The sequence below is a fragment of the Hermetia illucens genome, chromosome 2 (assembly GCF_905115235.1).
Source record: "Hermetia illucens chromosome 2, iHerIll2.2.curated.20191125, whole genome shotgun sequence".
Taxonomy (NCBI): domain Eukaryota; kingdom Metazoa; phylum Arthropoda; class Insecta; order Diptera; family Stratiomyidae; genus Hermetia; species Hermetia illucens.
In genome coordinates, this window is record NC_051850.1 from 107,999,307 (window position 1) to 108,016,400 (window position 17,094).

The 17,094-nt window shown below is 37.5% G+C and overlaps 1 protein-coding gene across 1 annotated transcript in view; it reads left to right on the top strand.

Annotated features, from left to right (window-relative positions):
- The window catches only part of LOC119649277 (DNA N6-methyl adenine demethylase), a 394,633-nt gene that overhangs the window by 31,660 nt on the left and 345,879 nt on the right, over positions 1 to 17,094 (top strand). The window contains exons 2-3 of the mRNA XM_038051364.1: positions 9,523 to 12,332; positions 15,696 to 15,836. Of these exons, the coding sequence (XP_037907292.1) occupies positions 11,319 to 12,332; positions 15,696 to 15,836 (1,155 nt within the window). The 5' untranslated portion in view covers positions 9,523 to 11,318. The remainder of the gene's footprint in view (positions 1 to 9,522; positions 12,333 to 15,695; positions 15,837 to 17,094) is intronic.

Genomic DNA, 17,094 nt, shown 5'->3' on the forward strand with positions numbered 1-17,094 from the left:
TCTTCTGTTTTATTTCTTTCGCTATTTTTCTCGGAATGTACGTGCCGTCTCTGAACAGAAGTTGGAACTCAAGAGTGGTAGAATTTAAGAGGAAAAAAACAAAACAAAGGATGTTGCTCCGAGCAAATTATTCGAGTTTTCTTATCCATACAAAACTTCTTTCAGGATATGAAGTTCGAAGCAGAGGTCATTACTCCATTCGTTACATTACACGTGTAAACAATTTGATGTTGCGTACGCTTTTTTCGGTATTTCGCTGCTCAAATGGTATTTTTACTTTTTACTCTCTCCTTCAATTCAAGGAAAATTTGTATGAGACCAATTTAAAACTTTTTCCGTAGCGAACGTAGGAAAACAGAAAAAACAGGACGCCCTGCACTACGGAAACAGTAAATTCATCTGCCTTGTCTAGGAAAATTATTCAGCAAATGAGCTGTAAGGAGGCATTTTAATATGTAGTACACATTGGCCGAACCATCTGGGGTGCTTCAAGAGAATTCAAGGGATTAAAAGGTTTACACATTTTTTGCCCTTACAGTCTGGTGAGAATATTTGAACAAACAAGTAGCAACTGAGTGGAAATGTAAGAGCAAAGAAAAGCTACTCTGACTAAGCAACTTTAAAATAATCTTTCATACAATACGTTTCAGCCGGGAGGCATTGCAATTGAGACTTTTTGGACAGAGAAAATGCAGCGTTTTAGTAAAGAAGCTCGGGATAATAAATCTTCCTTACAGGGTTACTAAAGAAGACGAAAAACTTGTCGCGACTTTATAAATAACCCGCCATCCGAAAACTATCCAAATAGAAACTTTACGAATTATTAACAACAGTAAAAATTAATGGAAGAGACAAACGTGTACACCGAAAATCTGAAAGAAGCGTATAGCACTTACAACCTTACGCTAAAGTATAAAAATGGAAATCAAATTGGTCTTAAATACATAAAAGATGGCTCCATTTGCTAAGGATGCCGGTCCTCTACTTTCTACTTTAATCCATTTCCGAGGTATTAGAGATGTGCATTGCGCAGACAACACAATTCTTACTTCAATTGCTGCATATTTCATTTGAGCCCAGAAGCTTAGAATGGAGTCAAGCAATATGTCCAGACATTTAAGCTTCTTCCTTGTTCCAAATAGGTTGTCCGGTACTTGCATTTCAACTGTATGTCTCGTTTGGTTAAAACTATAAGTTGCTTTTTTTGGCGAGGTTCATCATTTGGTAACATAATTTGGTTTAATTTTCTCGTCTTTCGTATCGCGTGTAGATATTGCGACTGCAATGCCTTCGGGACATCATCAAGAAATCGGATCCTGAAGTGGATCTCTGGACTGCATCAAGCATAAGTGTCTCTACTATAAGATTAGATAACACCATAGTATCTTTACCAAACATTCTGGGACTATAGCGCCCCCATAACTTCAGCCCATTTGACGCTAGAATTACTCGTCTCGAGAAGCGCGCTAGAATTAGGTGTATGAGATCCGACTGACATATGAGTTTCGACTGTACAGGCGGCCGGCAATCGATTCGAAACGATTCGGCCATGTGGCTGGCCTAAAAGGAGATCAGGCAAACCGGTGCGGGTATATTTTATGTACATCAACTTTACGTTTCAACGCCTTCCATGACCAGAGTTGATCTGACGGTGCCATCCGGGTTGCCGGTATGTGTATGGTGGACTGTGGACTATTCAGACGCAACTGCTGGTCATATCGGATTATGTATGCCAGACTTAAAAAGGACGAACTGTTACTCCTTCAACATTTATGGGAAAACTCCTTCAAATAAAGGAGCGTTGTACATATCCAGCGTTATTCGTGGGCGTTCGGTCGCTAGTATCCTTGTAATCTCCGTAGGTACTCCGTCAAAACAAAAACAGCCGCTTTATTTTCCATCAATATTTTCACTGTTGCAATCTATTCTTCTCCTGCGAGTAGAGGGCTACATCAGATGTTGTTTCAGGAACAGAGAGTCAACAATGCACCTTGCGGTTTCACAATTCGAGCGGGTCAGTTACAACTGACGAAAGCAAAATGATAAAAATTTTATGAAACTGGGAGAGAGTGTCGCTAAAGTAGAATTAAGCATCTTATGAGAGTGTTGCATTAAAGTATGATTCTGTGCCCCTAATGATCCTTGTTTAGCTTCTCACGAGCTGCTTCAATTTCGTACATTTTGACAATTCTCAACATATCGGCCACATAACTAATCAAGCTCTACGTTGATGTTCCACATAATAGTTGATAGAAGGGGTTGTCCATCTCTGCTCTGGGAATTATAAATGCCTGCTTTTTGAACAGTTTGGCCTTCTTTCTTCAGTCGACTCAGTATTTATGGATTTTAGCCTATTCTTCGAATACTTACAGAGCTCCTTTCATACGTATGCTTCATCACTTGATGAACCCCGGGCATCGTTGAGCTTGTCGAAAAGATTTTTCTGCTTTTTTACCGCTAGTGTTCCTGTTTTTAGGCACTTCTTTTAGAAGTCACTTCACTATTGTTGGGATTTCTGAATTTGTTACGGTAATTATCTCTCTGCGTTCGTTGTTTTTGCGAATTTTGAGAAGTGATCTTGTGCAGAGAGCGGTTAACCGTTCCGAGGCTTTCAGAATTATGAGCTTGCATTCGGCGAGGCCCGTTTTTAACAAAGTCTACTTTACATGGAAATACCACCTCCTCGTACGTAGGAACTAGCTGGAAATAATGCTAAGAGAGTGATATCGCCTCTATCAGAATATCGAAAACCAGATTTTAGGACCGGAGTACTGCATTTCCTGTAATATCAGGAAACGGATGCTGTGACTAATGCTCAAAATGGTAATCGAAGTTGACTATTGTTAGGTAAGATTTAAAATTCGCCATATGTTCGATTCATTGAATAGCTCTGTCCTAGTGGTTGGCAGTAGTCAACGAGGAATTTGAACATCCCCCACTCGAATGCTCACTATAAATTAATTTAAATTAATGATGGCGTATAGCTCTACTGGTGACTCTTTTGTGACGTTAAACGTTGGCTGTCTATATTTTTTCGGATTGAGACAGTCATTCTGCAGACCTGATGGAATCCGAAAAATATCCCCCAGCCTACCCTTTTGTGACCTACGCCTTGTGAGCCGTTACTAGGTCCTGCTCAAACGTCTAATCTGCTTCGCTAAAGTATTGCTTGGACAGGAAAGTACCACGGCATATTTTTTTTAACTTCGCTAATTAGTCCCTTATTCACCTAAAATTGCATAAATAAAATGATTTACATATTTGCAAGCTGTACTCTCCTTTTTTCCATGCACTTCGTATTCTTTCAGTTACTTGCTTCCAAATATGTTATCAATCTTGGAGAAGTTTTATAAGTTCACTAGTTATGACAGTTTGACTGGCGGACATTAGTTCTCTAGTTTTCTTTGGGGCGGAGAAAAGAGCCCAACAAGATATTGATGCCGCGTATCATACCTTTGGATCGATAAGGATTTTTCTAATTGCGTGTTTAGGGGTAAGTTGATGGGCACTGGAGACAAGCCGCCCGCCTTCGTGAGACCGTTCCTCATGCAAAATGGATCACTCACGCTGTTTTCAATTCGCATTCGTTTAGTCGTTACTCGTTTACCACTGGATTTCTGGTCCCAATTTTTTCGCATCCTTCATGGGATCCTTTTCCCGTCATCTGTGTACGTTATGAAAAAAGACCTTTGATCATGAAGATATTTAAGGTCCGTGCACTTTATTTATCAATTAAGACTTGCAATTCATCCTTCAAAGCCTATTCCCACGGTCTCAATCAAATTTCTATTCTATATAAACTATTACGGTTTGCTTTCCATAGAACAGGTCGAATCATTCGTGTACAAAAGTCCCATGTACTCGTTCAACAAATTACATATGCCATGAATTTCAATATATTTTTGATAAAAGCGAACGAAGCAGACGAACGAGTGCGTACACACAATCAAATATGCAAAATAAATTCATATAACATTTTACTACATTTCCATATCGTTCCTGGGATTTTTCTGTGCTGGTACACCAAACATAAGTATTTTATTTCTATTTACTCGAAATATTGTCATCGTCAGACATTACATTTGTATGAACTCGGTGAAAACGAATGAATGTGATTGGCTTTGAATTTTTAGCGTAACAAAGAAATATTCCTTTCTTTCTGAAATGCTTGATTTGAAGCCTGACGACATTGTACTCGGCAATTTTTTTTTGAGCTCATCAAATTTATTTTTGTGTGTAAACAAAAAGGAAGATACGTGCTCGCGATGATGGAAGGATAATTCTGAAATTTATTCTTCTCCTAGATTTTGAGATAAAACTTCGAAAGAATGATTGCGAGAAATGAATCGGAGAGATTGGCTCCTGCTGTTCTATTATAGTCTATTTCAGTGGAAGCGATTCTTCATCGAAGTTTCTTCGGGGAGTGTAAGGAATCGATGCTTCATCAAAATCGATCCTATATCCTGTCTAATCAAATTATTAGGGCCTGCGAGCGCAAAAGCTCTTTAGAGGCTTGGAATAGCTTTCATTTCTTCCATATATTCCATCAAAAAAGGAAAAATCTTCCATTTACCGTTTACTCAGTAGGAGGAGCTGCTTTCGCAAGGTATGGAACAACTCTAGTATTCCCGGAGCGTAAAAAGTCACATCAATCAAAAAACAGCTAAAATTGCGTGTGTACAGTATTTCAGGAACCAGTTATTGCCTTCTTTCGTACTTTATCTTCTGAATTTCAATTTAGATGGGTCTAAAACACATATGCATGCATATGTTGGTATGCCAAGGTAATGTCTACAATTGAATAATAATAATTTTATTTTATGTTTGTTCTTGTGTTTGAATGTCAATAAAATTTCGGGTGCTCATGCATTGAAAACATTACAGAAGACTTATAGTAATTTGGCACTATAAAAAGCCTACATATATGAGTTGTATAACAATTAAAATTGAAAAAATATGTAAACATAAGTGTGTCGAAAAGCATCATTTCAGCTTGGAAGCGTTCCTCAGATTTTAGTGGATAATATGTTCACCCAAAACTTGTTGCAGAAAACCTGAATTTGCTTCAGAAACTCTATCGTGAGCAGGTTGCAATGAGAAACGGGTCTTTAAGTGCAAGATAATCATATCCGAATTGCCAGTTTGGCGAACCTAATTTGACTGATCGAATCATGTTTGTAGTATCTATTCCTGGCTGTTACTTCGTATCCTGGAGCTTTTGTCAGGGATTCTTTTAACTTACCTTCTTTGGGGTCTTCAATTTTACTCTTGATGTTTGATTCACTCTTCAGAGCTTTGCACCGACTAAATGCTCCTTTTAACTACCGAGTGTTTCATGCTCCGTGCTCAGCTGTTTTGTTAAGTACATCATCCGGTATTTCAGAAAATAGAATTTGCAATACTTTACCATAACACGGGTTCCTTCATCCTCTTCTTCTATCTTTTTCACTTACGCGACAAACCAAATCGACTTTTGATCTCCAAAATAAACCACCACCAGGCACTTTGAATCCCTTCTTCAATTCGAAGATTTCAGCAACTTTTTTCCTAGCCTCGACCATAAAGTTTTTTTATCATTTGTACGGCTTTTCCATTAACAGGGTTCCTTCAAGTTTACCTTTGGTTATCCTTGTAGGTCTGTTTTTTGGCCTTATTTTCTTTATGCAATTTTTTACTTATCATTAACCGTAGGGCTGAGTAGTAAGATTTGCTGGCTATCATTATTCGAGGCTGAATTTGTCGTTTTCGTTACCATCCTTCGCTGTGCTTACCCTTAGGTAAACGAAGTTATCTACATTTTTAAACTCTTCGTCAAATATTATTGTAGTTTGGCTAATCTTGTATTATTTCCTTTCCTTTTCCTTGTGCTGCTTCATCTAGCTTTAGGAATAAATGCTTATCGGCCGGGATTCAGCGTGTCGTGAAGTTCATCTCGTTAGCGAATCGAACATTTGAAGAACTAACGAACTTACCTTACTTTGGTAACGCTGGTTGTAGTTCGGACATTATCAATTTGATTGAATGTTTAAAACCCGTGATGTCCATATCTTCTTGTCGGTGTCGCGATGTGAGAAGCGGGTAGAACTTGCACCATAGTTTTGTTTATGACCCAGTTTTTATTAACGCATCAGCGTCCGCTAAAGCTATGATTCCGTGAATCGCCCATGCTAAACGAAAAGCTTCATTGATTCTTTTAGAAACCTTTTTAATCATATGTCACTTTCCGGGCATTCGTCATACTCTATCCATTCATATGCAAGAAGTTATTTCCACTGAATCTATTCTCAGAGAAAACTATTCCATCTTAATGTTAATAATGCATTCTAAATTGCTACCAGCTCCATTTTTAGCCTCCGAATCTTCAAGCTATCTTCGCCTTAGCTCCTCCTTAAGATCTTCGACTTTTATTACGATAAAATGTCTTCCGTCAGCACTGTAATTCTCTCCTTTAGTTGAGTTTGAGTCTAAAGTAGCATAGAATTATGTCGGTTAGCTTTGGGATCTGTATGCCTTGCTGGCTCCATCTGTTAAAGTAGTCCACTAAAAACTCCTGTCGATAGTATAAACTCCAGAACTACGATCTAAAACTTATACTTTTGTTATGTGTCAGAGTACACTTTTCTAATGTAAGACGCTTGGAACTAGAAAAAAGTAAACTGAACTAGTGTTCCTATCTCAAGTCAACCAGCACTTCCGATAGAAAATGAAGACCTTGTTGTACATATTAGCGGACCGGAGGAAGGGAAATGTACATAAGACATAATAAATCGCTTCAGAACGAGAATGTGATAAGGTGGAACAGTAGAAGGAGGAGGCAGAGGATGAAAAAACGGGTTCTGTTCACAAGGGAAATTTAACTGTGATTAGTATACCTCCACCAGTGAGCCTACCTACTGGAATTTGGCCTTGTTAAATCGAAAAACAAAGTATCCTTGATGGTTCATTACTTTATAATCCGCTAATAAAGATATGTAGAAAACCAGTGTAGATTGAGAATTTGGATCTTAAACTCATTAAATCTGGGGAAAAGCATATTTAGTTAATAAAGGGTTAATTTAAGGAAACCACCTATTGCGTCTATCATGAAATTTACTTTAGTAAGGGTTAGTGAAGACGAACCATCGCAGTCGGCAACTTTCCGAAAATAAATCTTCCTGATTTTTGCCAAATATTCCTTAATGTCGAATTTGTCTAACCAGGATCCTTCAACGATTCCTTTTTCTAGTCATACAAAACTATTTACATCCTTAGTGGGTTAAAAACGAATCATATTTAAGGTCACAATGGTAGAAAATCTTTTTCGGGCAAAGGCATTATTAGAGGAAGATTACTTTTGATAATAATTTCCGATAAAATTGTCTAAGAATTAAGTGAGCAACCACTCCTAACATAAAGTTCACAGTATTTCATACGAGCCTTTCCATATCCACTGATGGTTTGTCTGCCACTTCTTAATTTACCTTACGGCGAGAAGACGACAAAATTGCAGACCTTATAACTTTTTGGAATCTTTTTACATATTTCCTTTTTCCCTTCACCTTGCATTTCTCAAGGATTCAAAATGTCCTTACTTCTTTCGTGTCTTTCTTTTTTCGTTGTACTCCTGCGAACAACTCAAATTATTTCTGCTGGTTCCACCAGCACAATCATCGCCATCGTACTCTTTCCTCGCTATTCCTTTCCACAATGTCGTAGTGCATAGTATCTCAGTTTTACTTTTTTAATCTTCTGCTCTCGTTGAGAATTTTCAATCGTTTCTTTTTTTTTTCTTCGTTCCTTCACTTATTTTCACTTTTATTGTTTTCATTTTCACTACTTTCCACAATCTTCCAAGCTTCAAGCTCCTAGTTATAAGATGGCTTCTACACCATTCCTTTCGCATGTCCTTCTGATGCCGATGGTTGGGTTACTGGTGATGTTGCTTGGTAAGCAATTTCTGTCGTTCTTGGGCGCTTCGTTTTCAGAAACTTTAATTTAAAAAGAATAAGAAAATTTATAGCAGAAGGACGAGATTTTCGTTATTTCATTGCTAACGAGCCTGGCTGGCATTTAAAATACGAGCTAAGCTTATTTTAGCTTATTTATACGAGGTTATATTTTGTGTAAATTGTTGCGAAAATGCTTGCTACGTTTTTGGATTAAGTTCGAAATAAAAGGTTAGGGTCGTGGTGGAAGGAGACGGTGTTTGGGGTGGTTAATTATTGATTTTTTTCGTGTTAGACTATTGATTCATGTTTGAGGGAATATTAGACCGTTGGGATTGCTGAGCGCCGTGCATCGGAAGGGAGAGAAGAGGCGAGGTGAAAGTTTTCAATGTTGTGGGGAAATCACGATTTTTATAAAAACTTCAATTTTAAGTAAATTAAAAACACAGCACTTGTTCAATGATTTGTCAACAAAACATCGAATGCAGACAAGTGAATAAATGCTTCGAAATACAAACGGGCTTCAAGTTTATTACCATATTTGCAATTTAGAAGACAAGGCTGAAAGATCATCAACTATCCCAGCAATTGGCATTGCGTATCCCAGCATCCTCTACGATTTTCAACCAATAATCTTCTTCATTTTGGTTGGCCTTTATCCCGTTCACCAGCGGGGTCGGCTTGTCGTGATCGGTTGCATTATTTTATTTTATCAAAGGCCTAATCTGAATATAGTCGCAAGGCTTTCAAATCACCATCTAGCGTATCCAGCCACCGTTGTTGCGGCTGGCCTTTTGACCGCTTACCATCGACTCTGATGTTCAGTGAATTTTCGTTAGCGCAAATTACATGACCATCGAAGATGTCTATCTTGTGGTTTCTCCACATTTCTCCTCATTTCGGATGTGACCAAGGCGTGTCACGCCACTAGTCAAACGCAGCATCTTCGTCTCCATTCGTCTCCGTTATTGAAATTATTTTATTCATCATCAATATATGGTGTAGCGGCTCTTCTCCAGGAACCCGGTCCCTGTCCATCGCATCTTTTGTAACGCTGTTATATCAGCCTTATATTGGGACAGGGTATCGGCTAGCTGCTCATCAGCTTTATCTCTGTACAGGGAGCGCACGTTCCATGAGAAAATGTGCAAATCGTTAATCCGTTGTTGTTGCCGGGTTCGTCGTTGTAAAGTCCATCCTGTCCGAGGCTCCTTTCGTGGCTTCGTAACATCGGTTTTCCGTGTAGGGTTGTCAACCCCCAACCTGGAGGACCAGTTGGTACAGTTTGTCCCGTTTTTAGGCGCGGGAGACCCGCCTTCATCTTTCTCCGTCTGCAGCTTTTCGTTACGAAAGAGCTCCCAGCGGTCACCACGTGGAGGTGGAGATAGGATTTGGTAGTAGAGGTAGTTGGTGTTGGTTCAGCAGGCATTTCCCAGGTTTTATGCTCCATCGTGGGTACCAATCCACGTTTCGCCCTGGGACCTATACTACCCTTTGACCACTTAAAATTATTTTATTACTGTTATGAATTTCTTTGCTTAGTATATTAACTTTTAAAGGAACTTTTAGATTAACTTTATTTTTCATTTCTTTTCAGATATTTGAGATCGATGCGAATAAATACACAACAACAAAAGAATTTCTATCCAGTAAAATACAAAATAAGATAAAAAAATAAATATACAAAACTATATAATCATAATCCTAACTTATTTATTTATTTAAATTTGTAATGTAATATACTTAATTTATTCCAAGGCAATCGCATCTAATTTAAATTTCATGAATATTTTCTAAGAAAATTTCGTATTAATAATTTATTTCAAAAAAGTCTCAAATACCAAAATCTAATCTTTCTAAATTTATTATAAGATAATTTCAGTCATTATTTCGATGTAAGCTAATAATTTATTAAAAACCCTAATAAGCAAAACAAACAAATTGGAAGACACCCACTTTAAATTTAAAAATAATTTACAGTTAATTTATCACTAATTTATTTAACTACAACTATTTAACGTAAAAAAAAATAATTTAAAACAAAGTAAATCTAAGATCTGCATACACAACAACAAGAAAAAATAGCATTTTCCAAAGGCCCACAAAAATATTTATATTTAAAAATATATAATAGAAAGTGAACAAAGTACAAACAAAAATTATAACGAAATTTTACAAAATTTTATAAATACACGTGGATAACATCAAAGTCTGATTGAAACCAAAACACAAAAGTTATATTTAGAAGTAAATTTTCGATTTGAAAGCCATTTTTGACAATAACCGGATCATCAGTTTTTACTCGAAAAGTAAAATAGTTTGCAGTGTTGATATAGATTCGTGTGTCGTGAATTCCTTGCAATATTTTATTTTTATATTTATTCGACATCTATTTTTCGCGCGGTTAACGGTTATACGAAGTGTTACAGAATATTGTTAATTTGATCAACTCAACTCAAATGATTAGTGCTCAAATATAGGTTTATCGATTGCGAAACAGTGTTTTTCAGTCTTCACAAAACGGTAGATATAATAGAGTATAAACAATAGATACAACAAACAAAATACATCAAAACTCAAACCCAAGTGTCCGATTGCAAAAGTACAAAGTTATTAAATTTTAACAATTAAACAACATAACAAAAGTTGAAAATAAAAATAGTTAAACAGCCGATATACACAGTTCAAATTTGCCATAAATATAAATAACAAAAGAAAGTTCAAATCAATTCGTATTTTCATTTTCTGAAGTCAACTCGAGATCTTTCCGTGCTTAGCAAGTGTTCATCGTACAAAGTTTGTAAAATTTATTATTAATCAAAGCCAAGATTTAGTAAGAGAAGTTACCGAAATATACCAAAAAGAGAAATATAACTTCAATTCGTTAAAGAGAAAAGTGAAATTTTCAAACATTTTAAAATTTCGAATGATATTTTTTCGCCAAATTTTTGGAATTTAAACTAAACGTTAATGAGAAAGAGCTATTCGAATAAAACAGAAACGTTGAACCTAAGCCATTTATAATTAATGTTACTAAAAAGTTAATACAAGCAGCAAAACGTTACAAAATAAATTCTACCTCACGCAAATTTTCGTACAAAAATTACAAAGGAAGACAACCTAAAATGGAAATTGTTACAAAATCTCGATAACGAAATTCAGGATACAATCATATTTGTAGTGTTCTAAATGTTTATGAAATGTTTTTGTGAAACTCGTATTCTTGGGAACCACGCTCTGTTATTGTGTCATAGTGAACTAGAAGTTTATCAACAAATACAGTGAAATAGACATAAAGTAGTGATAGCAAAATAGAACTAGAAGCACCATAATTTTTTCCTCGAGGAATTTATTTTATAAGTGCGGCCATGCTAGTCTTTTCAAGAGCTCAAAATGGCATCTATGATGAATGCTCAAACTGGCGCTTCTTCTAGTAACAGCGCCAATGAACAAAATCTCATGAACACTTCACATCATTTAGGTTTAAACCACCACGCGCAGTACAGTACAGGTACTGGCGGTGGTTTCGTATCCGAACTAGTCGATCCCAATACGTGGGACTACTATGAGCGGCAGGATACACGCTCCAGTACAGACCCAATAACATCCCAATCAAATAGTTACACAAGACCTTGGGAAATGGATCCGCCCAAGGATAGTAAGGGTTTCGAACCTTTCTCCAAACTTCCGTCATTCCAAAGCCAATTCCATGCGTATAGTGAAACAAATTTGATACCTGAACCGAGCTTACCACAACCAGTCCCAGTACCAGTTTCTCCCAGCAGTGCTTCTCCTGGTAATGGTCAGCTAACACAATTAACACCAATCAATTCACTTCAGACAGGGCTGACAGCCCTATCAACGCCATCGTTTCATACGCTAACTGCAGTTAATACTCGCCCCTATCCAATAGTGCCCGCTCCAATTCAGGCTCGTGATATCCCCTCGATTAACCAACAATACCTGGATGAACGCCATATCCAGCTGTATCAACCTATTTCTACATTTACACCGCAAAATGTGGTAACAGTTATTAAAAAGGAGCCAATGTCACATTACCAAGACCTTAATGGTAGTCAGTTACAGTCAACACCTACCTTTGAGAGTGCCATGATGGATAATGGCTACCACAATACACAACAGAATACCCCTGCTCCTACCACAACGTTAAAGGTGGAGAAGGTGATGAACTCGCCGGTTACGAGAGTGGACGCAAGGAAAAAAGAGAGACGGAAAATTCGTGCAAGCTCGTTGGAATCTAGTGCGGAATCGGAAAGTAGTGCAATGGAAATCGGTGATCCTAGTAACCCGGGACAAGTGGATGCCGTTTCGAGTACCGCGAATTTTAAGAGTCCCATGAGTTCGATCGGAATGGGAGAGGGTCATGACGTGACTGGAGAGAAACAGGTAAGTGGTTTAGTGTTTGTTGTTGTAAAAAGATGAAGCATTCTTAGGTTTTAGGTATGAAAATGGTTGTTCCCATGCCTAGTATTCAGTTTTAGAGTCTTCATGGCTATATGAATCTCCTGTAGGATAGGAAAATAGAGAATGGCAACCTTTTGCTTAAGATTTCAAATTATTGTAATTCTGGAATTTAATCCTTTGCTTGATTAACAATCCTCGACATTAACGATGTACTTTGGATTCTGCCGCATCATTGATTTCCTTGTAATTTCTCCACAATATCGTCTAGTTTATCGCAGCTTTTTCTTTCTTCCGTTAATCCCCATACATAAAGGAGAGTATCAGTTCGCTGTTTTTAATTGATGGCCTTTTGGCGGTTCATACCTTTAAAGTTACTTGGCCTGGATTTCATCTTCTGACACCGTTATTTGAAAATTGAACATTTTTTTAAACTAAATAAGCAAATGATGTTCTGCCGAAGGGGAAAATTGTCCCTTTTATGTCCCTTTTTTGAAAAACAAATCCTCAACATTGTTCAAATATCATTTTTTGCTATTATTTTCAAGATTTGAATTGTTTAGTAAAATATGATTTAATAAAAATTTCACAAGGTATTTTTTCCAGAATTGAATTTTTTTAGTACAATATTAACCGGACAATTTAACAAAGACGGTCATCCCTTTACTACATTCCGACCTCTACCAGTTTCAACGGGCAATCTCATCTTGATAGTATCACTTTTGAAATTATTAGCAGGAAGATTACATAAGGCAGACACCATATTATCATGAAGTAAACCACACAAAATTATCATTGCCAAGTTATCGTCTTCATTTTTATAGCCAATGCTTACAGATCTATAACTATTTTATTCACTTGCCCCATGTAATTCTCCATATTGTTATGGTACTTTGTACGAATATGTCTATCTTTAAGTTGAATGGCTTGAAACTCGCTGTCCTTTGATCCATACAATTTTTGAAGTTCTTCCCTGTTTTCCCTGTTTATGTAAGGCCTCTTGGCATTTTCCACTGGTTCGTCTTCCCCGATCCCACAACTGACACAAATTAGACTACCGTCGGAGCTATCTGCATCTGATATGATGTTTCCGCCCTGGACAATCTATGTTTCTCCTTCCAAAAGTGTATACTATATTTCTCCTTCGTAATACATATTTTGTATACTTTTGTACCCATAATCATTGTTGGCGGTGTAGGTCATCGAATTGAACTAAATTAAACGAATATTATAGTAATGGTATATAAAAGAAAGTCCTGTTACAGAGTCTATATCGTACATTCTTTCATTAATCAGGTTAAGCATATGACCGAGGGTAATAGTGAGCGCCCTCTAGTCGGCAAGACAACATAACATTTGAAACTACTTATGTAAATAATAAATGTAGACAAGTACTTCCGGTATAAACCTCCTCCTTCAAGAAGAAACAGACATCTTTTCATTACCATTTTCGACCCTCTTTCGACGGTGAAATTAATCCTTCAGTCCAAAATCCACCAAACCCCTTACGATTTTTGATTCTACTGAAAATTGGTCTGCCACTAACCCTCCGTGAATCCATAATGGTACAAGCAGGTTATAGCAAGTACGAATATACCTATCCTCATTGACCCCTACTTCTCTTTCAATGGGAGTTTGGCTCGAATCGGGCCTTGGCCTCTCGAATAGGTATATTCGCTTCAAGACTATCGATCCAATGACCATATCCTACAGTTTTTCAACCTCAAAATGGCTCTTCTGCAACGCCCAAGAAAAGGGACCCATTTGCTATATTTATTGGTCATTAGTTTTCATCCACATCATCGCCGTTGTGCATCAGTTTTCCCCTAAAGTAGTGAATGTAGCCAAGCTTCTAATGTTACAGTTTCCCATAGCCGGATGTAATGCCACTAGTGTGCTGCATCGTGTCTGGGACGCTAATTTCATTTTATCCTATCTAACCCTCAATGTGAACTCCGTATGTTGGCACCTGAGCTGCTGATGGAACATAAATCCTTCTGGTGACCCATTGAAAAGCTAATTTTAACAGTATGACGGCGACCCTAAATCAGTTTTCCTTCGACCTTAACTTGGAACTCGGTGTTATCAATCATGAATTTTGTCCTGCAGACCAATTTTTGATAGCCAAATATATATAAGGATACAGAAAATTCTGATCTACATATCGTATCACATGTGGTAAAGTTGATGAAAACCTGCTATACGCCGACTTGAAATTCTCGGCATTTTTCCAGCGCATATTTATCCACGTACGAATTCAATTTAGACGAGCAGACCGCGCTACTGAATAAAACAAAAGCTACAGAAAATGAATTTTGTTTTTAAACAAAAAGTTCCGAATGTCCAGTTTCTTCCATCTAATGCTGTTCGCAATCCAAGGACATAGTTTTAGCTTTACTCAGAAGAATCTTCCAAATTTGCATTTGATTGGACATCATCTCTTAAACCAAATTTCAACTGACGACGTCGACTGGGTCTTTAGCTGCGTAAGTATAACGAGAAAACCCTCTGAATCTGGGGAAGTTTTGGTTGCAGATGAACGCTTTTGTGTGACAGATCTCACAACATTTGCATAGTTGAGGATTGGCTGGTTATTTGGCATTGTGCTTGTTAAAGCACTTCTAGTTTTAAGTATTATAGTAGATTGGAGACCTGCCTGAGGGTACATCTGTTGTCGAAGATCCAAGTAGATTGGACAAACTATATAATTTGAAACGTGCTCTCTGGCAGAATTGCTTTAGTTTTAGAGTCCTGATTGTTCTAGATACATAGAGGTACTATTTAGATCCGTACAGATCATGCAGACACTAACCAATTTACAGCAAGCCTTTATGGGTGGCATTCCTGGCAATTTTGAATTTGTGCAGATCCACTCCATTTGTGTGGTTCTGCGTGTGTGCCATCTTTGAGTTTGACCTTTTTGCAGTTTTCCTTAGTCTGGTTTTTATTCGACCCGATATAGAGCCTAGGAGACTTTATCCTTCATTTGCTAAAGCTTCTTTGATTTACAGTGAGGACTGTAACGATCTTCATCCGGAATCCATGAAAATTTGGTTTATTACTTCATACTTCGGAGTATCGGAGTTGACTCCGCGAAGAAAACGTTTATCGCTTTCGCTGATATGTAAAAATATAATGCCTCATAATTGCTACTAACAGTGGGTAGTATGGGGAGGCAACGGTTCGGCTGTACCCGCCGCAGCCATTCTACCTTGTGAAGTGTAGTGTAGTGTAATTTGAAGTTTAATAGAAATATAAGATTAACCTATCGACTGCTTCATCTTTTTATGGCCAAAAATATTTCGATTTGTTTATTAGAAGCTAAATTTATGTTTCTTTATAATTTAGACGAAAAAAAAGCGGAAACGTTGCGGTGAGTGCATAGGTTGCCAAAAGAAAGATAATTGTGGCGACTGTGCACCATGTCGTAACGACAAAAGTCATCAAATCTGTAAGCAGAGACGATGTGAAAAACTAACGGATAAAAAGGTAAGTGCTGAATCATAATTTCGAATTAGTGTGCTTTGTGAATTGGGGATTTTTTGACTACATAGGCCGGTCAAATGTCCTTTTGCGCTCTTGGTTTTCTTCATCCGTTAGCACCCGGAGTAAACTGAAACTTTCTCTTTGTCATCTGGACGATATGGGGTAATTTTTTCCAAAGTTTCATCGGTTTTGTGGTGTGGTCTTATTAGAAATAAAGCAACAATTTCGAACAAGATACAGGAGGCATCATAAACCATCCCAGACTTTGAAAAATCAATCATAATCGTAAAAGTCTATCGTTGACTTTTCCCATGTTCATAAACCGGAAAGTAAACATTAAACCATTTCCATCACTCATCCATGGAAATATGATCAATCCCAAGGAATTAATAAATTCACTAATCACACCATATGGCAATCGGCAGGTATGCAATACGCATGCCTTTGTAACTCACCATATAAACAAACTTCGCTGTACATATACGCATACGTATAAAATAGTATTTTCATTTCTCCCAACAAACAATACACCTAACGAACAATAGTTTGGGAAAATAACATAAATTGGATACGATTCATGATTCATGAAGCAACAGATCATCCCAACAGCAAAGGTAGCAGCCGGCCCGAACTTATCTTCCACAATGAGAAAAAACCTTAATATCCTGCCATTTTTCATTGTCCTGATCCTTCGGGTAATCGACAGAATCTTGAAAATCCTCTTCCCTGTAGAGTTCATTAAACTATCGCTCGCTCACGTCTGTTGGCGGTATATCCTAGTTGGCCGACACCGAGAGGAAAATGAACTCGCCAGGTAGGATCAGTAATATGAACCGAGAATTTTGGAATATTTCGGAGCCGTCTAACGACCTCATCAAAATAAGAATAAAAACGTTCATATCAGTCAGGAATAATGGTATCTTCGGAACGATAGTAGAGAGGACCTTCAGCAGAAGTAGACAATATACACATTATTGTATTTTATAACGTGGACATGGGAAAGCAAGGATCGTATTTTACTTTTTTTTTTCCAATGGATCTGGAGAGTCAGGAATGTGCGGAAGAAGGATAAGTAGATAAGAAAGGAATATGTGTGAACATGTGTGTATTTTAGGTACCCATGCAGCTAAATGAACGGCAATGTGAGTGTTAACGATCGATCGCAGTCGACGTTAGTAGCGTCATCAACAAACCTTACATATGAAACATCTGCTCCCTCCGGTTTTTATGCCAGACGGTTTGTACGAACAGGGTTGTCGAT